The following is a 26,148-nucleotide window of genomic DNA, read 5'->3' as shown; positions in this document are numbered from 1 at the left end:
AATTTCTTAGAGTGAACTAACCATCTTTTGTAGTCACTGAATATTTTGGTACAGTAAAAACATTGTACAGAGTAATATATTGTATTACAAATATATTTAACATGGAAATCGATTGTGCTTGACTTTAACAATTTCTTGCATTTTAAACAAAGAGCTTTGCCATTTTTTTCAAGAACCCATTCTTTTTTAGCCGGCTCTTTTCCACACAAATATTTTCTATGTATTCTCATGTTGTCTGGAAAAAACGACTTTGCTGCATTTCGGACAGACTACTTTTAGCTTTCTAATCTTTCTCTGAACTATTTGAGACAAGTCCACACTCGATCTGTTCTCTATTGAACTCTTGTTAAGAGTTTCGGGTTTCATTTGCTTCTGGTCATCACTGGTTTCATCAGTTTTTTTTCTCTTTGAGACTTCCCTCAGCTCCACTTTCTCTTCCTGCTTATCTCCGGAGTGGGAATGCTTCAGGATTACCCGTGGTTCGTACAGTTGGTAGTTGGCGAATCCACTATTTTGATTGAGCTCAGGAGCATTCTTCTCTACCGGCAACACCCCTGTTATTTGCGCCTGAAGTACATCGTACGTGTTGTACTGTTTACCGTGATAATCTTCCATGTGTTCCAGAACTTCGTAAGGGTATGCAGCCTTGTAGGAACAAAAGAAGCAGAAGAATTCAGGGTCACCCTCTTCCTCCAAGTATGACTCTACTTCGGCACACAAACGATTGTTGAAAAAGTGTTTCACAACTTTGACCGGAGCCATCTCACTTGTCACAGGATCTGCTGGCGGCAAAATGGACATCAAGTCATTGAAGCGATGTCTCTTATTATGAGAGTCTCTCATGTGCTTCGTCAGACCTCTATAGTCAGAGAACAGCCGAGGACAGTAGAAACATTGCACCGTAATCTGCCTCTTACCGCACAAATATTTAACATGAAACTCTATTGAATCCGGTTCCTGACACTTATTGCACAGCAGACACAGAGCAAGACTGCTGTTTATTTTCCAATCCAATTCGTCTGGCACTACACCACAATAATATCTGGAATGTAATCTTTTACACCTCTTGAGGACATACTCGTTGCACTTTAGGCACTGAACCCTCTTCCCTAAGTTGTATGACCTGCCTACCTTCTGAGGGACATTTCTTGCGCTACTGCCAGTAAGTACAACAACTCCACTTGGTGTTTTCTGGAGCACAGGTTTCCTTTCAGTTTGTACGTTCAAACTGGCACAATCGTTGTCCGATGAAACTGAACTCTCAATTTGTTCATGTATTTCCTTATTTTCTATAGTTTTTCTTGTCACAAATGCACTGTTGAATGTTCTAGGTTCAGATTGGACTCTGAAACACAAATGACATTATTGCAGGTTGAAAATTAAAAATTATATTGTTTATATGATTAAAATAACACTGTGCTAATTGAACCATGTTTACAACAATTATTGTCTAGTTAATTTAATACCAAATATTGTTGAAGTAGATACTGATGGAGAGATTCCATACGCGCCCTGGCCTGGCGATGCGCAGTGGTCTACTTGTCATTTGGAGGAGTGGGGGTAACGCTTCCTCAGTCTGTATCGCGGAGCTGTGTAGTGCGGACCTCGCGCTTGCTTGTTCAACACTCTTCTTGCCTCTGTGATACTTGCACTGTTTTGCCGCCGTTACTGCTTATAGGATTTCCGTGTGATATTTATGAAATGGCGGGTGTAAACTTCATGAAAAAAGTTGGAAGTGGTAAAGTATATCATAGCCAAGCTCGAGAAATCGTAGCAAACGTTTATGAATACATGAAAAATGAGAAAGTGGCGCCGCAATAAACATAAACATAAACAATGTTCTCGTCCGTGTAAAAGCTGCAACTGGCGTGGCATTGACAACTATAAAAAATAGTTTCTGAGAGGAAAAAAGTAATTCAAGACAATGCAGAATTCAGCACTCCGAAAAAGAATCGAAATCGTACAAAACCTAAAACCGATCTAGACAATTTCGATGTAGGTGTTATTAGGACTATAAATGAATTTCACCGAATTCATGGCGAAAGACCAACAATAAAATCTCTGCTATCTGTTCTGAAGAGTTCAATTAATTTTAAAGGTAGTTCTTTCTCTCTTCGATGCATTTTAAAGAAAATGAATTTTAGATGGAAGAAGACTTCTAATGACAGAAAAGTATTGGTAGAAAAAATTAACATCCGAGAGAAAAGAGTATTTTTTTTTTTAATTACTCAGTACAGCTCTGAGAACAGACCCATTATTTATATGGATGAAACTTATATCCATACGACTCATGCAACCCCTAAAGCCTGGACTGACGACAGCAATGAGGGATGTAAAGTACCAGTTAGCAAAGGAAAAAGATTAATTATAGTACACGCTGGAAACGAGAAAGGGTTTATAAAAAACGCGTTGCTAACTTTTGAATCAGGCAAAAAAACCGGCAATTACCATAACGATATGAACTTTGCAAATTACGAGAAATGGTTGAAAAGTAAATTAATTCCCAATCTCCCTGAACATTCTGTTATTGTGATTGACAATGCCCCATACCATAATGTCGAAATTAACCGAGCGCCAATATCTAATTCCAGAAAAGGTGACATGATTAAATGGCTATCAGACAGAAATACAAATTTCCAAACAAGTAGCCTAAAACCGGAGCTGTACAGTTTGATTAATTTACACAAACCTAAATTTAAAATGTTCAAAATTGATGCAATTTTGGCTGAACACGGTCATTCAACTCTACGTTTGCCTCCCTACCATCCCGAACTTAACACATTGGAGTCTGGCTCGCTATTTGCTGTTTTTATAGCCTGGTCTGCATAAATTAATTGGTTTTTAGATTTTTTTTTTTAGAAAACTGTTAAATATTATGTATAAGATATTATATTTTCTTGAAAGTTCTATCTTTCCTCTTTAAATTGATGTGTAAAACTATATTCCTATAAAATCTAATTAATTTTTTAAAAAATTTCAAAACTTACATTTTTTTAAGAAAAATAAAAACTCCTGCATGTCTTGTCTTACTTGAAAACTAACTTTTGAATAAATAAAACAAGTAATTTCAATGTTTTTAAAGGCATTTACTATATACATATTTACAAATAATTATTTTAATTGCCAAAAAAAATTCAAATGCTAAAAAAATTGTTTGTTGTCGTAGACAGACTGACGACGCGCCAGGCCACGTCAGTTGGAGTGTCATGAAACAGAGGGTGGCTAAACGTAATGTGTCTTTTTCAATGGAAATAATAAAGCAGCTTGTGGAAACAACATTTGAGGAAATAACTACTGAAGAATGGTTATCTCATGTAAACCACGTCAAAAAAGTAGAGGAAGACTACATTAGGTTAGAGCCTCAAATTGACGAAATGACAGAACATATCGTCATTAATTTGCAAGATGATAGTGACAGTGACAGCAGCATGAGTGAGAGTGGCAGTGATGATGATAATGGTGACTTTAATCTAAGTGGGATCGAAGCTCTACCACAGTAACCAGTTTACAGCATTCAGTAAGTAAACAAACTTATTGTTCTTAAATCCTAAGTTTCAATTGTATACATTAACGTTTAAATTCAGATAGAAATATTTTAATTGTTACTATTGGAAGTATGTTAACGATACTGCCAATGTTAAATTTGTCTAACATGTGTTTAAATAATCGTACTCAGCACGCAGATCCAGCTCACTGACATTAGTGACGGTGGCAAGCTTTGTGGCCCGGCGGCAGTCAGCCCCTCCCCTCTTTTGACGGCTTCTCCCACTCCGTACCACACCACTCCCCTGTCGCGCTTCTCAGGGCCCGTATGGGATCTCTCGATGTATACTTTGCTTGGTGCAAATATATGATTTGAGTACATTATTATCAGGATACGATAATGAACACACATTATGGGATCATTATAATAAAGAACAGTGATTGTGGTCTTGTTGATGTGTTCTGTTACAGAAATTTGTTTTCATTCAACAAGGTGACAGTACGAATTAGGATTTAATGAAATGTATCAAGGGGCATTAAATTTTCAAATGGAAGAGTGCTACATAATGTACAAACATACAAGTTTTCTTCTGTTTCAAGTACTATAACAACTCTTTTGTTTTACAATTAGTGGGCTGCTTTTTTAACTTTTATCTTTGAAGTTAAGATTATTTAGTACCTGCTAACTTTCTGCAAGTGTCGACCATTCTGAATTGCAGCGCCAATTGGAATGTTTTCTTGTCTTTCAAACCCCCGACTGGGAACCTTATGACTGGCGGAGCCTTTATTGGTCAAGGTCACAGAGTTATTCTGCTCAAATCTTTGGCTGTTTCCTAGCTGAGATGCTACTTTGCCCAGTTGCTCCTTTAATGTTCTGTAAACAAAAAGCAATTCAGCTATGTTAATAATTTTATACACTCTTGTTCACCTCTATAGTAATAAACATGTTATAAATACGTATAATACAACATATAAACGAATGTCATACAATTTTCTGAAAAATTATCTCGGGATCTATGAAGCCAATATACACTTACATATTTTAGGTGCCATGCAACGCTTCTTACTATCTGAAAACTAGCAATGTACTGTTTATGTTTTAAATATTTTCACGTAATTCATTCAAGTTTGTTATACTTAGTATGAGGTACCCGCAACACCATGTTGGTGTTGAGTATTTTTGAGGAAATTGCTTGATTGGGATTGGATTTAATAGATGTAGATGTGAGTACCTTACCAGATAATTTTAGAACGCTGTTTTGCACAAGGACTCTATTATTGATTCACTAGGGTACATGGAAATTTCAATATAAGAAATTAATTAAGAAAAGAAAGTTTTGTATTTCTGAATGTACTTACAAAGAATGGGTGAAAAGGAGTGTGCGTTTTTTTTAAAGATAGTTTAGGAATTTAAATGCAGACATATTTTTAGAAGAAAAGATATCAAAGGACTAACCTCTTATTGCTCAATGTGCCGGTCCACTCAACTCTCCTGAGTTTCCTCTGCTGAGATGATCCGGAGTAACCCACTTCCTCCTCATCACTGGATACATTCACGACATCAGGCTCTCTCTTGATGTCCTCCACCTTGATCATGACATGGTCAAAGTCTAAAGGATCTTTGTCAAAGCCCAAAGGATCTTTGTCATGGGATCCATTCACGATCAGATCTTCAATCTCTTGTTGATGAAAGTCCATCTCCAGCTTTATCACCGGGTGATCTGAAAAAACAAACAGGGTTAGATCTTGTTTAGCATTTACATCTATTGTCTAATATTAACAGCCTTGCATTAACACAATTATAGCTAAATAAAAACTCCCACATAAGTAACTAATATGTGTTTTGGATGTACCCAACGTCGAAAGACGACGTTTAGAAAGACTTCTCGTCTCTCCTGATGTAATCAACTGCACCTGAAAAATTAAAATTATTAGTTCGGTAATATTAAAATAATCTTTATGCTAATGAATTAAAGATGCACTTTTAATTTTAGTTATAATTAAGTTTCACTGCTTGGTTTTGATCAAATATACTTATTTCTCACAAAACAACTGAAAGAGAAGGTTTATCAGATTTTATGGCTAAGCTATTTTATGTACAGAAATCACACAAGATAAAAATCACTGGAGAATATAACCATAACTAAAATTATAATAAATTACAAATATCAACAAAACGTAAAACTTAAATTTTACATATTGTGACTCTACTGACATTCGCTAGAAAATAACGTTGTTATGAAACCTCTCCTATACCAATATCACCCTAATTAAGTAATGTTAATCTTGTTAATGAATGCACTTCAAGATAGTGACAGCTAAGTGACCAATTTTAGGGTCCAAATCAAGGGAGAGAGGAGATTATTTGAATAATAACAAAATAAATAATTTAAATTTTAATTGTTATAAGTCTCCAAAATTTGTTTTACAGTAAATTTTAATTACAAAGTACACTTATTATTTTAAGTTAATTAGTAAAAATTTATATTTATCAGTTGCAGTATAAGACATTAAGGCTTATTGACGGATTTTGAGTTGTAATAACTTTGTAGAGAGGTTAAGAGGTAAATTGTAGGTAATTGAGACAACATAAATACATTGCTCGTTTCATTTTTGACTGTCTGTAGCCACCAGCACAACATATGATGGTCAAACTAAATGGTCAAAAATACTGTAAACAATGTCTAGAAAAAGCTTAAGTTTAAGAAAATTATCACTATCCCACAGCATGGAGATAAAATGCCACGATCTGAGCACCAGAAGGGTCAATCACAATCGAGTCTCTGCTCTCTAGCTTAAGTTCTTGGGAATCCATCCATTGGAATATTAACGTTATTATATTTCTATACATTCTATGACCACATGGTTGTTTGCCATATCTTCCTAAGATAGAAAAAGTAATATTCCAACTCTCATATTATACAAATTCTACTTTCTGGGTGAGAAACTTATCCTAAGATTCCCTGTATCTACAAACAACTCCAAATACTTTGTACTCTTTAACCACATAAATAAACAACACCAATAAATCATTTTTCGATTACTTAGACTCTTTATAAAAAATATTTATTCTATTATTCAGTAGTAAGTATTACTACTGAATTGTATTTAGTATGTATTACTAAAAATGTATTTAGTAATACATTTTTGAAGTATTACTAAATTACTAAGACAGAATTCAAAAATGCAAAATTGCTTCGTCTAAAGACTTATCAACTTTATTAACTTGTAATGGCAATATTCCACAGTACTTACACACATTATTATTTGAGGTGGTAACAGAACATTAAAAAAAAATTTTCTTGAAGCTACATACATGTAAAATTAACTTGTAGTATAAATATATTCAGAGTAATATTCAGGCTACTAAAAGATCATAGTACTTAAATCAAATTTATTTAAAAATTTAAAATATACAGAAATTATTACAGCTATACTTAAAGTAGAAATACTATAAAATAAATACAATTAAATTAAACATTAGCATTTAATTTAATTCTTGACAGTAATTCAATAAACTTCTATAGATATGGTATTTAATATGGTTGTAAATTGTTATTATATTGTACAGTAAAAAGTTTTTCCACACATAGCAAAGTACCCGTAATTACCTGAGTATAAATATATTAAGCTATAAAAATGAACTTTAAGTTTCATAAGGTACATCATACTTGGTCTTAGTTGAGCACTTCATATACTAATATAATAATAATAATAATAATATGTAAAAAACAACACAGTACATGCTTTGTATTATTATTAACTATACTTTTTAACTAATACATGTTTGATAACTCTCAAACATGTTTTTCATTACAGAAAACCCAAAAAATAAGTTTTTCAGAAGGCCTTAATTATTTTCCACCTGTGAGAAGAATCAATAAATATGTAGTAAATGGAAGTTTATAATAAATATTATTTAAAAATTGAGCAATCAACATGGATGGAAATCTCCATCTCCTAAAAAACACTGCCTCATACAAAATATTCCTCTGCCAATTGTTCTATTCATATTGTACTGAAGTAAAAAAGCTACTTCAATGAATTATTTTTTTAATTTTCATACAACACACTCATTGGCATCTTCATATCTCGTATAATTATTCCCTAAATGTACACAAGTTAAGTGAGTATTTGTTATAGATTTCTCTGGTCAGTTCTCTTGAGTACCTTACTTGTAAAAACCTGTCAATAATTGTTTACATTATCTTAACTAAAGTAAACTTTGGAAGAGTACTGAGAAAATACAGAGAACAGTTATATAAATAATAAGCAGCATAATATATTATTTCTTTATATATTATTTAAGTAATAGATTAAAACAATATTTTATACAATATTTTTTCAACCTTTCTGTTAAGGTTAGCAGATGTAGTATTGTGTAAAGTCAATTTTCTAACATACTGAAAAATACTGTATTTGTTGCACATATATTGACAACTACTACATGGTGTCTGAGAAAACAATCAGACAGGCAAACAACCTGTCAAGAAACAAGAACAAGAAACATATGTTTACAGTTATCTAAATATTAAGTTCATGTGGCACGGTTTCAATGGTTACACAAATTAAAGTCTGTAACCTGTAATGATATCTCTAAAATGTATATTCCTATTTGACCCTAGACTTTGGAAGTCACTGGTTAGCCGAAAAAAGATTGGTCATCACTTCCAGAAAACGGTGGTACAACAACAGTTACGGTTCAGTCAAATATTTGAAATAATAAAACAATAATTTTATAGACAGAAAATCAATTTTACCAATTAATCACATAATAACATTACAAAATTAAACTTTCTAGGAATTCTATTTTCATTCTATAGAATAAAAAATTATACTGTCAACAATGATAAATTTAACAATGGAACAATATAGATATTTGATATTTGAACAGAGATTTTAAAAAATCTAACAACATATGCCATGTGTTGCAGTATTCATAATATCTGTCTAAAGTTAATCCTAGCAAAATAGCATGTACTCTTCATTCAATTTGTAATCAAGTATAATGAGTACTTTTTGAAAATAATACTTAATCTTGTTTTTTTAGCCAGCGTCCTTGATGCAATATGTGATTAAAATGTTGATTTAATCTTTTAATATGGATTCCTTCATTTTTGACCGGAGTAGGTCATAAAGGTTGTGGTGTTTATCGTTTGTATGCTCCATGTGAAACAATCTTTTGAAAGCTTTAGTGTACACTTTCTCACAGTATAAGCACGCACAGCAATCTTCAATGGATGGAAATCTCAGGCATTGTACAGAATTTAAGGCTTTGCCTTTTTCATCGTAACTATTCTTTTTCATTAGGGGATGATAAATGAAGGGATGCTTTATAACCTTCGGGCTGTTGGAAACACGTTAAGTGCAAGCAATATATTCGGCTTCTGGCAGAATTGAAGTGAGATCTTCATAGCAATGTGTCGTGTTATGGACTTTTCATGTGAATTATTATGCCCTTGTATTAGTACGAAATTGCAGTACAGTAGAAACACTATATGACAGGCATGACCTTACCACACATGTATTTCACATGGAGAATTCAACTGATAATTCACTGTGCTTTGCCATTATGTTCAAACACCCATGGTTTCATTTTATTTTCTTTCCCACAATAATATTTCTTATGAATCATCATATCATTTGGATGAAAGTTTTTATTATATTTCTAACATTAAACTTTACTGATTACCCTTCTCTTAGAACGTATTCCATTGTTTAAAACAACTTTTCCGATTTTCACATTTTTTCTGGAGGCTCCCAAACCTAAGTTAATCTGAGCAACTGAATTTCGTGTTCTCACTTTCTCACGAACCACAGGATTACTTTTCTTTTTCAAATTACCATCCACTTTGGCAACTATTGGTTTCTGCTCATAGGACTCTGGCAAGGAGGCTGGGGTCAAAGGTGGATCACATCGTTTTTGTTGGGTGAATTGGCTCACTTGAAACACACTAGAAACCTGATCTTGCATCGGGATTTTCAGAACAGGAATGATACCGGTCATCTGTGCTTGAATCACATCGTAAGTATTGTGCTGTTTCTCGTGCTGCTCCCCCATGTGATCCAAAATTTCAAAGACAAACTCTGCCTTGAACAAGCAATAAAAGCAAGTGTAAAGACTTTCAGATTCGCACTTGGTATTGATGTGGTTCTCATATGAGTGGATGCCCAGGAGTTTCTTCTCACATTTCTGACACGTGTAACACGTCTTCTGCCTGACATGTAAGCGTCTATCAGAGGAATCTATGCCTCTCTTCTCCACAAAACTTTCGGCCTCAAGCGATGAGAAGGTGTTAGTGAAGTGTTTGACGACTTTCAAAGGTGTTTTTTCTGCTTTGATCGAGTCGGCTGGAGGCAGAATAGATAATAAGTCTTGAAACCTGTGTTTCTTCTTGTGAGCGTGGATAGTGTGCATCAATAGGCCCTTATATTCCTTGAAAAATCGTGGGCAGTAAAAGCACTGGACTATGATAGGTTTCTTCCTGCACAGATATTTGACATGGAACTCGATCGCGTCCGGAAGCTGAGTCCTGTTGCACTTCATACAAAACGCCAATCTGTCCAGCAACTTCCACTCACTCTCGTCGTGCACCCTACCACAGTAGTATTTAGAATGCAGTGCCTTGCTTGTCTTATGCACATACTTTTGGCACTTAGAACATATGATTCTCTTTCCTTGTTGACCACCCTCCGTGGACGGGGGTGAGATCTGGTCTATCTCATATCTTGAAACATTCTTCGAATCCCGTTTTGGAGTAGCATCATGGTCTGGGGAACTTGTAGACAATTCATTTTCCTTCTTCACAAGTCCTTGAAGATCTGTAAACAACAGTTGCACCTTTACTCTTCCAAATATTTATAGTACACTAGGTATTAATACTCAATAAAGATAAAACATAAATTTTCTTATATAAACAATGTTAGTAATTCCATGCTTTTAGTAGTGGTGTTAACTAAATTACCAAAAGTTACCATTTGTATTTTTTTAATTTCATAGTGTAAGAGCATAAAAATTTTCCAACAACAATTTAGATAAACATTAGATTAATGTTTAAATAGAGGACAGACAATGGAAAGCCAAAGTACAACAAAAATTAAGCTCAATTTGAGATTAAGGATTAAGCGTTAGGGATTAAGGTATTACAAAATATTTTTAATTCTAAGAGAGGTAAGAAGAAACTACAAAACAGTAAATACAGGAACTAAAATTAAGGAAAGTTATCATTTCTCACAATTAAAGAAATGCAATGCCCAATGATATCCTGGAATAAATTAAAATAATAGAAACAATGATTACAAGCATTACATTCTAAAGATAAAGAACCTTTCAAAGCTTTTGCCAATTTATGTATTCTAGTAAACTTCCTGAGCTTAATCTTGTTATGATGGACTATATGAAAGAGAGATCCTACCTTTGGTTTACTGCAAATAGTCTAAGAGTTAATGAGGATAAGTCAGAGGAAATAATATTTAACCTAGGTGTCAACTCTGTAAATAAGTCTGTTAAGTTACTGGGTCTCCATCTTGACTCAAGGCTTACATGGAGAGCACATACTGATGCCTTGTGTGCTCGTCTATGTAGAGTTATCTTTTTACTTAAGAAACTTAAACTTTGTACTAGTTGTAATTTAGTTTTAAAGGCTTATTTTGCTCTTTTCCACTCTCACCTTCTGTATGGCACCCTTCTCTGGGGTGGATCTAGTGGTGCTAAAGAGGTTTTCTTGTGCCAAAAGAGGGCTGTGCGTACAATTTTTAACATTAGCTATAGTGACACCTGTAAACCATATTTTATAGAATATGATATACTTACGCTTCCTTCAATTTTTATCTTACAAATTTTATCGTATGTAAAAGAAAACTTAGAATTATTTAATTTAAGAAGCTCAGTCCACAATCATTATACTAGAAACCAACATTCTATTGATCAGACGTTTGCTAGACTATCTAAAACACACGGTGCATATCTTTATTTAGGCGTAAAACTCTTTAATAAGTTACCATTAGTTGTAAGAGACATTTCATGTAAAGATTTTAAGAATTCAATGACTAAATGGTTAAAAGAAAAAGCTTTTTATTCTGTAGAAGAATTTTATTCGTGTAGTATAAGTGATTGCATTTTCATGTAAATTTGGCTATGTTGATTTTTATGTGCTATGTGATTTATAAACTGTTTTGTTGTAGGCTATTTTAATTTTAATTTAATTTTTAATTTTAAATTTTAAATTTTAATTTTTAATTTATGTGCTCCTATATGTTGGTCATATTTATATATTTATTTAGGCCTACTAGTGCTATTCTGACGTTGTCAATACATTGTTATGTGGGATGACAATAAAGATTCTTGATTCTTGATTCTATTAATTTATTTTGATACTATAACCTGTTAAACAATTCTTAGCCATGATCATATTTTTAGGAAATTCTAATCTGTGTATATTAAAGCAAATATAATTTTTATAGCTCAGATTGGTCTGTCAGGTAACTAAAACATAACGTTAAACATAATGTAATAATATTTAATTCTTTGTGAAAAATGGCTTTAAAGACTGATACCAGATCATATACTTATTTAAACAATATCATATGTTCAAACTTAACTGCACCAGTTTTCAACGTTCTTTTCATAAATTCTGGAAAACAAAAGAGTGGAAAACCATTTCATTCTACAATTTATGCCTACATAATGGTAAGTAATGAATATATTTTGTAGATCAGTTTGAATAGGAATCACATTAAAGGAAACAAGACTATCTGAGAGGATTAAGGTACAAAGTTGTAAACTACAGTTTATTATAAAATATGATATTTAGAAATTTTATTTCAACTAATCAATACAATTGTATTTGATGTCAATATTACAATTTTTGGTAATTTATATCTAAAAAACAATCTTTGAACAATTTTTAATGTATCTGACACATGGGTTTTGTTAACTCAACATTTGTTTATTGGTAATTAACTCAATATGTTGTATTGAAATATGAAGTGTTATAATGATATTTACAGTTGAATAAGGTTTCTTTATATAAAAAAATTATTACGGTAAAGGGTTATCTGTATTAAATGAAACTGAACATGTGTATACAAAAATTAAACAAATATAATAATTTTTCAACAATCTGTATTTAATTTGGTCTAAAATCTTTAATTAATTCACATGAAACATTATTTGTCTGCAGTATATTAATAAAACGTAACATGATAACTCCATTCATAAATTAAATTATCAATTTATTTATAAATCACATTAATAAGTGGCAAAAGCCGATTCCACTGTGAAACACAATTATCAATAATTTGTCATTTGAATCTGAAGTAATGGCAGCCGATTACAGAGGCAAATGAGATGAACTGTGGCGACGCACTACATGCGACCTCAGGTGTATCTTCTGCTTGAAGCGCTGGCCGCAAATCACGCACAAGAAGCGAGGCTCTTGGCCACACTCGTACGTTAGATGCCTCGTCAATGTCTGCTTCTTCCTGTAGACTTTTCCGCACTTGGGGCACACGAAGGTTGGTACACCTGCTGAAACTGTGGATCACACCTCATCAATACAAGAACTCCATTCAGAACGTCATTACAACCTTCCGATTACTCCATTGATAATATTTGCATGCGCACTGCGCAAATTAGCTCCTGGAGCTGACTGGGCTGCACAGCCCAATACTTAGAGGCACTGCAACTTTACCCAAAAGTGTGAAAGCAAACATCCGAGGGATAAATCTAAGAAACAACACTTTATTAAAAAAATAATTTATTACACAATTTACAAAACGTGGTGGCCTTCACATATTAACAGAACACAACGACCCTTTCGTGATCAATATTTTTCTTTTTACATTACAAGGTAACAAAACTATGACTAGAATTTCAAATCACAAAATGGTCACAAGCAATAAATTACTACCTGTTAAATGAAAATATGAGATTATAAAAATTGGTAGACAATAACTGAATGGACTCTCAATTACAATATAATGGAAGCATTTTAATCTTTAAGAAGGTTAAACACCTGCAAGCACCAGTGGTGATCTCAATCTATACAATTGTCTACAAATCTAATGATCTGTCTGTGTTCGTATTTCTGTTACTCAGTCACATAAAAACTACTGGAGCGATTGTACTGAAATTTGACACTGACAATTAGTCTTCAAGAAGACTTTAGTATCTGAAAAAAGTTATAAAAGGACGTCCAAGGAAAATTTAAAACCAATCACTCATTTTTGACTTTAGTCTTACATATACAGAGAACATATTTGAAGATGAATTAACAATTTCTAATATGACTGTGATTTAAATGAATGAAAATGAAGTTGGTTAAGAACCAGTATTATTTAACAACTGATTGAATAACAAAACAATAGGTACCAATAGCAACAAAGAAGAGTCACTATTTATGTAAAATCCAATCTACAAGGATTTGGTCTTCCCCAACTCTAAAAGTTAAAATTACAACACGAGGCCGATACTGTTAGACCCTACAGGACCACTCCGCCTGTGCCAGGCACCATCATGTTCTCCCCGAGTTTCTCGTGTTTCCGCCTGATATGACTCTGGACGTGTATCTTCTGTTTGCAGCGCTTGGGGCAGTATGGACACTGAAACATCGGTTCACGTCCGCACTCGTACAGCTGGTGCCTGCGCAAGTGCTGCTTCTGACAGTAGGACTTGGAGCAATGGACACAGCAGTATGCCGCTTCCCGCGTGCGCCGCCGACTCGTCGTGCTCAGCTGCAGCAGTTCAGCGTCGTTCAACCAGTTCCAGTCTGCAATTAACACATTTCATTACAAAATACAGTCACATCCAACAGTCAAGTGATTGTCACCATTCTATAACGTTTTTAATCAGTCATTAACGTTGGTTTGAACACAAAAATTAAAGCTTGCGCTGAAATATAAAACGTAACATTCCAACTGATATTTAAAATATGAAAAGTTAGTTCTAAATACATTACCAAATAAAGTTTAGATACATAATCTATGCTTTAACAAATATCTTCAACGTATTTTAACATACTGTTTTCATTTTTTGACAATTAACATTTTTCTATTAGTGTATTATACAATATCATATAATTTGGTAATCATTTCACTGTCCAGATAATCATTCTTCCCATACCAGGCTGAATGACTACTTCTAAACATCTTATGAAAATTATTTAACCATCTACCTACTACAATGATCAAGATCCCCTCAATTAGTGTTGTGTTTAGTTTTATTAAGTGCATGTTTTAGAGTTAGTGAAGTTGACACACAACATGGTGGCGTGTCACAACGTTTTGGTATGACTTGTTTATTTTAATCTGGTTTGTAATTATATGCTAGGTCAGTTATTTAACTGAAGAAGAGATCAGATTGCAGATCTCGAAACGTAGTGTTACTGAATTTTTTTATCACTGAACGATGGAAAATGTTCATTTCATACTTTTTGCCATGGAGGGAGAGTCCAGCACAATATTTTACAATAAAATTGAAAGCATTGTATGTGACAAGCTAAAATCCATGCTAATCACTGACGTAATAGAAAAACCTTGTTTTGTGAATGGTGGTATGAAATGAATCCACTGTTTTATAACACAATAAATGAGACGTTTCTATTTGGAACTGCACAACTACATAATATGGGGTGGCGGTATGGGGTGGGGGTATGGGGTGGGGGTATGGAGCCCAAGCCTCCTGTTTTACATTTTATGGGTGGGATTTATTTATTATTCAAAACGTCTAAGAAATAATAAATCTAAATCAGTATAGGTATAACTATACTGATTTACACTTTTAGGAAAATTAATATTGGTATCTTAAAAATTATGTATATACCAAATTTTATAATTTTAGATCGATAGAGATGGAAAACACTACGCTGCTAAGTGTCACACAGCCCTTCGTCTCTGTATTACCTCATCATATATCTTTTAGACATGTCAATAAAATTTTATAATTTTAGATCGATAGAGATGGAAAACACTACGCTGCTAAGTGTCACATAGCCCTTCGTCTCTGTATTACCTCATCATATATCTTTTAGACATGTCAATAAAATTTTATAATTTTAGATCGATAGAGATGGAAAACACTACGCTGCTGTCACATAGCCCTTCGTCTCTGTATTACCTCATCATATATCTTTTAGACATGTCAATAAAATTTTATAATTTTAGATCGATAGAGATGGAAAACACTACGCTGCTAAGTGTCACATAGCCCTTCGTCTCTGTATTACCTCATCATATATCTTTTAGACATGTCAATAAAATTTTATAATTTTAGATCGATAGAGATGGAAAACACTACGCTGCTGTCACATAGCCCTTCGTCTCTGTATTACCTCATCATATATCTTTTAGACATGTCAATAAAATTTTATAATTTTAGATCGATAGAGATGGAAAACACTACGCTGCTAAGTGTCACATAGCCCTTCGTCTCTGTATTACCTCATCATATATCTTTTAGACATGTCAATAAAATTTTATAATTTTAGATCGATAGAGATGGAAAACACTACGCTGCTGTCACATAGCCCTTCGTCTCTGTATTACCTCATCATATATCTTTTAGACATGTCAATAAAATTTTATAATTTTAGATCGATAGAGATGGAAAACACTACGCTGCTGTCACATAGCCCTTCGTCTCTGTATTACCTCATCATATATCTTTTAGACATGTCAATAAAATTTTATAATTTTAGATCGATAGAGATGGAAAACACTACGCTGCTAAGTGTCACATAGCCCTTCGTCTCTGTATTACCTCATCATATATCTTTTAGACATGTCAATAAAATTTTATAATTTTAGATCGATAGAGATGGAAAACACTACGCTGCTGTCACATAGCCCTTCGTCTCTGTATTACCTCATCATATATCTTTTAGACATGTCAATAAAATTTTATAATTTTAGATCGATAGAGATGGAAAACACTACGCTGCTGTCACATAGCCCTTCGTCTCTGTATTACCTCATCAGGTGTCAATTTAGATCGATAGAGATCACTACGCTTCACATAGCCCTTCGTCTCTGTATTACCTTATCATATATCTTTTAGACATGTCAATAAAATTTTTATAATTTTAGATCGATAGAGATGGAAAACACTACGCTGCTGTCACATAGCCCTTCGTCTCTGTATTACCTTATCATATATCTTTTAGACATGTCAATAAAATTTTATAATTTTAGATCGATAGAGATGGAAAACACTACGCTGCTGTCACATAGCCCTTCGTCTCTGTATTACCTCATCATATATCTTTTAGACATGTCAATAAAATTTTATAATTTTAGATCGATAGAGATGGAAAACACTACGCTGCTGTCACATAGCCCTTCGTCTCTGTATTACCTTATCATATATCTTTTAGACATGTCAATAAAATTTTATAATTTTAGATCGATAGAGATGGAAAACACTACGCTGCTGTCACATAGCCCTTCGTCTCTGTATTACCTCATCATATATCTTTTAGACATGTCAATAAAATTTTATAATTTTTAGATCGATAGAGATGGAAAACACTACGCTGCTGTCACATAGCCCTTCGTCTCTGTATTAACCTCATCATATATCTTTTAGACATGTCAATAAAATTTTATAATTTTAGATCGATAGAGATGGAAAACACTACGCTGCTAAGTGTCACACAGCCCTTCGTCTCTGTATTACCTCATCATATATCTTTTAGACATGTCAATAAAATTTTATAATTTTAGATCGATAGAGATGGAAAACACTACGCTGCTAAGTGTCACACAGCCCTTCGTCTCTGTATTACCTCATCATATATCTTTTAGACATGTCAATAAAATTTTATAATTTTAGATCGATAGAGATGGAAAACACTACGCTGCTAAGTGTCACATAGCCCTTCGTCTCTGTATTACCTCATCATATATCTTTTAGACATGTCAATAAAATTTTATAATTTTAGATCGATAGAGATGGAAAACACTACGCTGCTAAGTGTCACACAGCCCTTCGTCTCTGTATTACCTCATCATATATCTTTTAGACATGTCAATAAAATTTTATAATTTTAGATCGATAGAGATGGAAAACACTACGCTGCTAAGTGTCACATAGCCCTTCGTCTCTGTATTACCTCATCATATATCTTTTAGACATGTCAATAAAATTTTATAATTTTAGATCGATAGAGATGGAAAACACTACGCTGCTAAGTGTCACATAGCCCTTCGTCTCTGTATTACCTCATCATATATCTTTTAGACATGTCAATAAAATTTTATAATTTTAGATCGATAGAGATGGAAAACACTACGCTGCTGTCACATAGCCCTTCGTCTCTGTATTACCTCATCATATATCTTTTAGACATGTCAATAAAATTTTATAATTTTAGATCGATAGAGATGGAAAACACTACGCTGCTAAGTGTCACATAGCCCTTCGTCTCTGTATTACCTCATCATATATCTTTTAGACATGTCAATAAAATTTTATAATTTTAGATCGATAGAGATGGAAAACACTACGCTGCTGTCACATAGCCCTTCGTCTCTGTATTACCTCATCATATATCTTTTAGACATGTCAATAAAATTTTATAATTTTAGATCGATAGAGATGGAAAACACTACGCTGCTGTCACATAGCCCTTCGTCTCTGTATTACCTCATCATATATCTTTTAGACATGTCAATAAAATTTTATAATTTTAGATCGATAGAGATGGAAAACACTACGCTGCTAAGTGTCACATAGCCCTTCGTCTCTGTATTACCTCATCATATATCTTTTAGACATGTCAATAAAATTTTATAATTTTAGATCGATAGAGATGGAAAACACTACGCTGCTTGTCACATAGCCCTTCGTCTCTGTATTACCTCATCATATATCTTTTAGACATGTCAATAAAATTTTATAATTTTAGATCGATAGAGATGGAAAACACTACGCTGCTGTCACATAGCCCTTCGTCTCTGTATTACCTCATCATATATCTTTTAGACATGTCAATAAAATTTTATAATTTTAGATCGATAGAGATGGAAAACACTACGCTGCTGTGTCACATAGCCCTTCGTCTCTGTATTACCTCATCATATATCTTTTAGACATGTCAATAAAATTTTATAATTTTAGATCGATAGAGATGGAAAACACTACGCTGCTGTCACATAGCCCTTCGTCTCTGTATTACCTCATCATATATCTTTTAGACATGTCAATAAAATTTTATAATTTTAGATCGATAGAGATGGAAAACACTACGCTGCTGTCACATAGCCCTTCGTCTCTGTATTACCTCATCATATATCTTTTAGACATGTCAATAAAATTTCAACACTATTTTAATGAAAAATTAATTTTATTTTCACATCTTATTCCAAAAGCCTTGAAAAAGTTAATGTACAAAAACTAAACGGAAAGGGCCTGTGGGAATTTCGGAGCACACTTGCAGCACTTGAGGTGATTCTCGATGACGTGTTTGTGCTTGAAGCCTCTCTTACAGTAAGGGCAGACGAACCTCGGCAGTTGACCACACTCGTACTTCTCGTGCCTCCAGAGATTACGTTTCTCACAGTACGTCTTGCCGCACTTAAGACAAACGTACGGAGCAGCCTTTGTACGTCTCCCATGATGGACTGAGAAGTCTGTAAACAGGTAGTCGTGTTACAAGCTGCAAGAATATATTGCTATAAAGGGAGTATTTAGTACTTTGGTATGTTAAACAACCACAGAAAACAATATGAAATGTTAATAACTTCAAACATCATTTTATTTTATTAAAATAAAATATTATACTGCTCTATTTTTATGAATAAAGACTACTAAAGAGAGACTAAAAACAAGGAAACCATGTATTAGTTTCTATCCATACATTTTAAACTTATTTATTTTATATCCCAATACATTTGTAGTTATTATTGTAGGCAATTATACGAAAGATCATTAAAAAATAAATAAAATTTGTTATGAAAACGTTTTCAGGAAAATTGTTTAGATGCACATAGTATATATCTAAACTGTATATTAAAATTACATCTTAAGAACACCAGTACATACCTTATAAGGAGGAATTCCAAGATGTTGATTTCCTTAGGTAACACCAATCATGAAAACAGCAAACACAAGCAATTCACTAGACATGGACATTCCTAAAATGTTATAGTAGTTAATTGTTTAATTGGCATTTAAAAACAAAATATTCATAAACAAGTTTGTTTTAGTACATAAACTATCTGGAAATGTAATGTAACAAATCAGTAAAAACTATCTTTATCGCTAGGAAAAACAATAATATTACATAATATTTCAAAGAAATAAAAGCGAATAGTAACAAAAGAGGCATTTAGTTTCTTGAATTAATTCTTTAGTAACCATAAATTAATGGTGAATATTGTTTTTTATAAAGACTGGTTTGGACTACTTAGGCATGCAATAGTTTGGGAAGTCACAATTGATTAACCCTCATTATCCAGGTGGTACATATATAAGACACCTCGGTATTGTATATTAACTGTCTCTAGTTATAACAGTCTTAATACTATACAGGCAGATGTAAGTTATAATGTATGGCAACAGTATAAATAAATTATTACCTAAGAGGTTTCTATTCTCATAATTAAAAATCTAAGTGTTCTTAAAGTATTAAAATAGCTTTGTTATATCAGACCATTTTAACTGTCAAATAAAAAACTACTCACAAGGTATTAACTCTTAAGAATATTACAGTTATCTTACAGCTCTTGAAGACAAAACTGGAGGTTGCACACTTTTTCCACCTATACTCATCAACTGTAGCTAGTGAGTTAAGGTTACTTAACACCTTGGTTGTTTGTCTTTGAAATATTGATAAAATAATATATGTTTGATTACAAAGATTTGTATTTTAGGAATAAAAAATACAATTTTACCTCAGTTTTTAAATTTTATTCATAACTTGATGTTATTCGTTACTTTCAATATCCTGTTCTCAAACTGCAGCTATATACAAAACCTGTCCAGCCCAGCGAGTAACTCAATGATAGGCTGATCTAAATTGTCATCTTGGTGTGGTTTGCTCCACAGGCATTGCCTGCCTGATTATAGTAGCATGTAGACTTTGCCAAGCTCACGTCGTTTTACCAATACTTTGTCAAATTTGCATTGCACTGAAAATTCTGAGAACTAAAAGGTGCTAATGCAAAATTATAAAACAACTACATTTTGTTGGAATGTTTAAGAAGCAATAATGAGAGAAGGCATAATTAATAAAGCGGTGGCAAATCATTATTTAAATGTCCAAAACAATGTTAACAATGGAGCTGCAGCGTTAGTTAAGTGCAGAACAAATAATACAAAGATTGGTGAAAACAATTGTTATACAATAATAGAGCACTTGCTTCATGTTATTAATTTCATCAAACCTGATTTAATTAGAGGCTCTCACTGTTTTTGCGAAATGGGTGATAAATAAATCATGACAAACAGGCTGAATACCTACCTGTTCCAAGAACAGTTTTAGATTTAAAAAAAAATCATATATAAAACCACATCAAATTACGAGAAATATTGCAGTGAAGAAATACAGGTTCCACCAGAAAACGAAATGACCACCTGACATTTTTGTCACCCAGTAGTTGTTACATATTTGGCAACAAATTTCAATATAAATGTAACCAAACACTTTGGTGAAACTTCAATAACTAACACATTATGGAAGGCAATTTTGATATAAAATAGTTACAGGTTCCGCCAGAAAACGAAATGACCACCTGACATTTTTGTCACCCAGTAGTTACTTATTTGGCAACAAATTTCAATATAAATGTAACCAAACACTTTGGTGAAACTTCAATAACTAACACATTATGGAAGGCAATTTTGATATAAAATAGTTCAATAGCGTGCCTTCATAATTAGTTCCAAAACCTTTCTTCTCACTTGGCATTTCTAATCTGACATTACAATTTGACAACTGAAAGTATCTATGTAGAATCTTACTTTGAACCATCTCTTACTATAATTTTAGGAGAAAAATTCTTCTAAACTTTTTTCCACTTTTATCTCAACTGTCCAAACTACAATTTACTAGCCAAACTTGAGTCTGTCTGACGAAGGAAAGTAACGGAGTAACATATGACAGAGCGGCAGAATCAAACTAATGACCTTATGGTATATTTCCGTCAAGCTAACCCCTGAAGTATCCCAGCGGGCTTGAATGTTCATGTTTATAAACATGGATTCTGGCGTTAGACATATTGGTATCCATTCAACCAACATCGAATTCCTACTTATCCGTGGCCATGGCAACATAAACCATTGTGACATATCACGTAACTTTGCTGAAGAAACTGCTGATGTCGCCGGTACACTGCAGCATTTCGTTGAGCTGAGTCAAGTGCCGGTTCCGCAGATGAGTGAGAAGATTCGCCTTCTGCTTCGCTCGGTGACCGCACCAAGTGCACTGGAACTGCGGCTGTTTCCCACACTCGTACTGCACATGTCTGTTCAATGTCTGCTTCTGGATGTAACGTTTCTTGCACTTCTTACACTCAAATGCTCCCTCCTTCTGTGACCTTAAGGGCTTCCAGGGATCCAGCAAACCTTGGAGGCGGATGTAATCTGAAGACATAATACACGATTAGAGTCACCCCAATAGAAATGTGCACTGTTAAAGATACTAATTTTTTGGTTAACCCACAAATTGTGTTGTAACATAACTCAATTAAATTAAGTACAATACACACACACATTGTACTAAATAAATTAATAAATATTAGATCATGAGATATGTAAGAAACCAAAACACTAGATGATTTTAGAGCAGCTTCTTCACTATTTTGGTTAACCAGGCACTTTTTGAAGAAAGTAACAGATTGTTTAACATTTTACTCTGCATCCTAATACTTCTGTTCTGTCTGAATTTGGAGTTTTATGCTTATTGACTTGTTCTATTACTAAATGATTATTGCTAGACTATTCTTTCAGGATAGATTGTAATGATGAATTCTAAGGAGGAATCAGAAACTCTATCCAAAATGCTTTCAATGTGAAAATTCAAAATGTGGATTGGATGGTGGCATTTCTAAGAGTCTTAAGGGGTTTCAATTGACCATAATATGTAAAAATATGTTATGATAATAGGAAATGATGAATTAATAGCTCTTTTATCTTGCTCTTTTACAAAATGGAATTAAAAAGTACTATGAGTCACTGTACAAAGACAATTAGAAGGAGAAGGAAGAAATATTGGTAACAAACAACATACATTCTAAACACTTTTAATCTTCAAATTAAAACTATCAAAATATATAACAATGAAATAAAAAAACAAATATTATAACAACTCAATTTAAATCTAAACCATTCAATTACAAACACAAAAGACTGCCTATAACATTTTGCTTCATACAGAGTGCAATGAATTTATGTACATTAAGGAACTTTACTGTAATAATAATCCTAGGAACTAATCCAACAAAAATAGGTAACAAAGAAATAAAATAGCTTTAACCGCTTCTTGCTTGAAAAATGTATACAATAAGACATCATAATGATGACATTTTCAACCAATTACATTCTAACATGGATACGCTTTACCACTAAAACGTAATAAAACGATTACAAAAAGTTTTAAACATCACTGTATTATTAAAATTGTTTTCCAAATTAATTATTGATTTAGATACAATGTTTGTTTGAACCAAATCAAACCAAGCAAATTTTACATTATATGACGGAAACTAGAGTTGAACTCAAGTAGGCAAGAACAGGTTGGCGTGCCGACAGATCCCAACGTGTTTGAGCATGTTAGACTTGAGCTTGCTCCGTTTGTGGCAATATGGACACTGAAACCTCGGCTCTTGGCCACATTCGTACTTGACATGCCTGTCCAAGTTACGCTTGTAGCTGTAAACCTTCTCGCACTTTGTGCAGGAAAAGGGGCCTTCGTTGTGTTTCGAGTGCACCAGTGGAAAGTCTGCAAAACAAATCCCATGTATTTCTGATTCACCAAGTTTATAATCGACAAACATTTAAACGGTATTGTATTTTTAATAACAACTGGTTTTCAATTAGTGTAATGTTAGTTTACTAATATAGTTCACTGCATTAATGCCGTCTAAACCTATTAGTGTTAAAGCTGAACTAAAACTGACAAAACTTCAGTCCCACTTCATGTAGACAAAAGAGCAAATAAAAGAACCTCATTAAAATCTTTAACATATTCCATTTGTAAGCAACAACTATTAGGTAGTTAATTTAGAATTAGGGAGAATTTGAAAAACGGTTTTTCAAAAAGTATTGGATGATTCACTAGAAACAAATATTTCTCTGTTTTTTGTAAGAGCATGATAAAATTAATGAACTGTAAGTTATATAACGAAATATTGTAAATTTCTAACATAAATTTAGCTTTTTCGTTAACAAAAGAGGGAGTGAAAATAAAACTCAAAGTTAATATTATAATTTAATTAATCCAGTCTGGATTTGGTAACTTCAAAATTGAGATTTTATTCCAAGAAAACAGTGCAAGGAATTCATGAATCTCTATGTGATAACATGGTAGCTTAAGACTAAAATCTCCCATAAAACACACTGTCTGTAGTGAGACACATACATACACAGAAAAAAAGAGATTAATTATTTATCACAAATAATTGAGGGAATATTTGCCCTGGAAGGGAGATGGGTTGGCATCCCTGACACGTCAGCCTTGTGAAGAAGTATGATATGAGACTGAACATGGTCTTTCCGCTTGAACCGCTTGAAGCAAATATGACATTGAAAACGAGGCTCCTTGTTGCACTCAAAGTTTTGGTGTCGCCACAAGTTCCTCTTCTGGCGGTAACACTTGAGACAGTTGTCACACCGGTAGAGCGGCTCCAGAGAATGCCAAGGGGCTACAGAAAGTCACAAATTAACATAAAAATCATTGACCTGCTCTTTAATTTGAAAACATTAAACATTTTAGAGCTATAAGTCCAAATGCAAAACTAGCAGAATCAAAATGGTTTATATATATATATATATAATTTTCATAAAAGAAAAATTTTTAAATCAAAATTTTTATTTACTTACATTGGTCCAACCTAATAGAATCGCTTAACTAGTTTTACATATTAAATTCACAATATGTAAATTTTCAACAAATCTTCTGATCGCTGATACTAGAGCACTGGTTTACTACACTGTTTTATGGTTAATGTGGAAAAGAATAACAAATTGCAACAAATCATAAAATTTAATTAAAAACATGAAATATTACATTTGCATTGTTTACATAGTGACAATCACCATTAATTTATAAAACTTAAAACAACAACACTTTGTCAATAATTTAACTCTTTGAGAACAGTTTCACTGAAATGCTGCTAATACAAAATGAAAAGTTTACGTAGTCTTGGGAAACAATCATAACGTACAATAGAGTTATATATCTTATATAAGTCAATTTTAAGATATTAAAATTATATACACATTGTAAAGTAAATTACATGACTAAAATATTTTTCTGAAAAGCTTATGAGTAAAGGTTTTTTACTATAATTTTTACATCTTAAAATTTAAGATTATAAATTTGATATCACAAACTAAAATTACATTGAACCATTTTAAATATTTATATTATACGCATTTACTAATTCATTTAGAACAAATCTAACATCTGCCTAATTGTAAAATAACCCAGGCTAAACATTAGCCATAAATAAAAGGCATGAATGACATCAGATGTTAAATGTGTAATTTTACAAATGACTAAAGGCAGTATAGAAGCAGTGTTTTTGTTGATAAAGTTTTTACATAAAACAAAAATCACACAAAATCAGTATGCACTTCCATTTTACAATTTATTCTCCTACCCATTGAGTATACCTGATATTATTAAACACGATTTTTTCATATTGCTTTTACATTAAATATTACATAATTCAGGTAAAACATATATGTGCTATTACATAAACCTAATGAATGTGCAGTGAATACAATCAGTATCGGAAAATCAACGTATTCAGATTAAGATTAAAAATATTAAAAGACATTCATGTGTAAAAAACAAAACTGTGTCTTTTCCAGAACCGTTTCTATATATAAAAATAGCGCTTTGTCAGACATTTAAATATTGTACAATCACAGAGTGACAATAATTAGTAACGGTTTATAGATAACTTAGTAGTGAATCGCTCACAAAAACGCCAGTTACTGTCATCAAACCACCCTCGTCTTTATCAAGCTAGGCCTCATGTATTCAGAAGCAGTCTCGTCCTAAATACAATTAGTATTTTCCAAGGTAAATATAAAATAATAAGAATCCCCACAATTTGGAAATAAACCACAGTTACTTGTCTTAATGCTTAAGGTTTTATAAATAAAAACTGTTCATGTTTTCAGAGAAGACAGTGTTTTAGTGCTGTGTTAAGTAAGTGACCGTTGTAACAATAATGATTATTTTCTGTTATACAGATTCCTTATATTCGGGTGGTCTTTCATGCAGTGACTCTGCAGTTCAGCCTTGCTGTAGAATTTCTTTGAACAGAAGGCGCACCATACGTCAGGAGGACACTCCTTATTCAGATGTTCCCGCCACTTCATCTCGTCGATGAACTTCAGTCCACACTTCACACACTTGTACAAGACGCCTGGCCGAGTAGTGATCTTGGGGTGCTCTATCTTCATGTGCTTCTGAAGTTCCACGTTTGAGGAGAACT

At 33.1% G+C, this 26,148-nt stretch overlaps 1 protein-coding gene and 1 long non-coding RNA gene across 4 annotated transcripts in view; both read right to left on the bottom strand.

The window, feature by feature from the left end:
* The window catches only part of LOC124356129 (longitudinals lacking protein, isoforms A/B/D/L-like), a 605,681-nt gene that overhangs the window by 20,347 nt on the left and 559,186 nt on the right, over positions 1-26,148 (bottom strand). The window contains exons 5-7 of one of the 3 annotated variants that reach the window (XM_046807278.1): positions 4,940-5,204; positions 4,163-4,357; positions 119-1,345 (exon numbers count right to left, since the gene is read on the bottom strand). The exons of 1 other annotated variant lie outside the window; for it this stretch is intronic. In XM_046807278.1, coding sequence (XP_046663234.1) covers positions 217-1,345; positions 4,163-4,357; positions 4,940-5,204 — 1,589 coding nt within the window. In that variant the 3' untranslated portion in view covers positions 119-216. Of the gene's footprint in view, positions 1-118; positions 1,346-4,162; positions 4,358-4,939; positions 5,205-6,862; positions 10,306-26,148 lie in introns of those variants that run through there. One more of the 3 variants, XM_046807280.1, reaches the window with a different exon arrangement.
* On the bottom strand, positions 16,647-18,303 carry LOC124356149. The gene is made up of 2 exons (XR_006921817.1): positions 17,156-18,303; positions 16,647-16,939 (listed from the first exon to the last, which is right to left on the bottom strand). It is a non-coding gene; the product is annotated as an uncharacterized LOC124356149 (long non-coding RNA).

This window comes from Homalodisca vitripennis, chromosome 2, assembly GCF_021130785.1.
Source record: "Homalodisca vitripennis isolate AUS2020 chromosome 2, UT_GWSS_2.1, whole genome shotgun sequence".
Classification (NCBI taxonomy): Eukaryota; Metazoa; Arthropoda; class Insecta; order Hemiptera; family Cicadellidae; genus Homalodisca; species Homalodisca vitripennis.
This window is presented reverse-complemented; position numbering and strand designations above follow the sequence as displayed.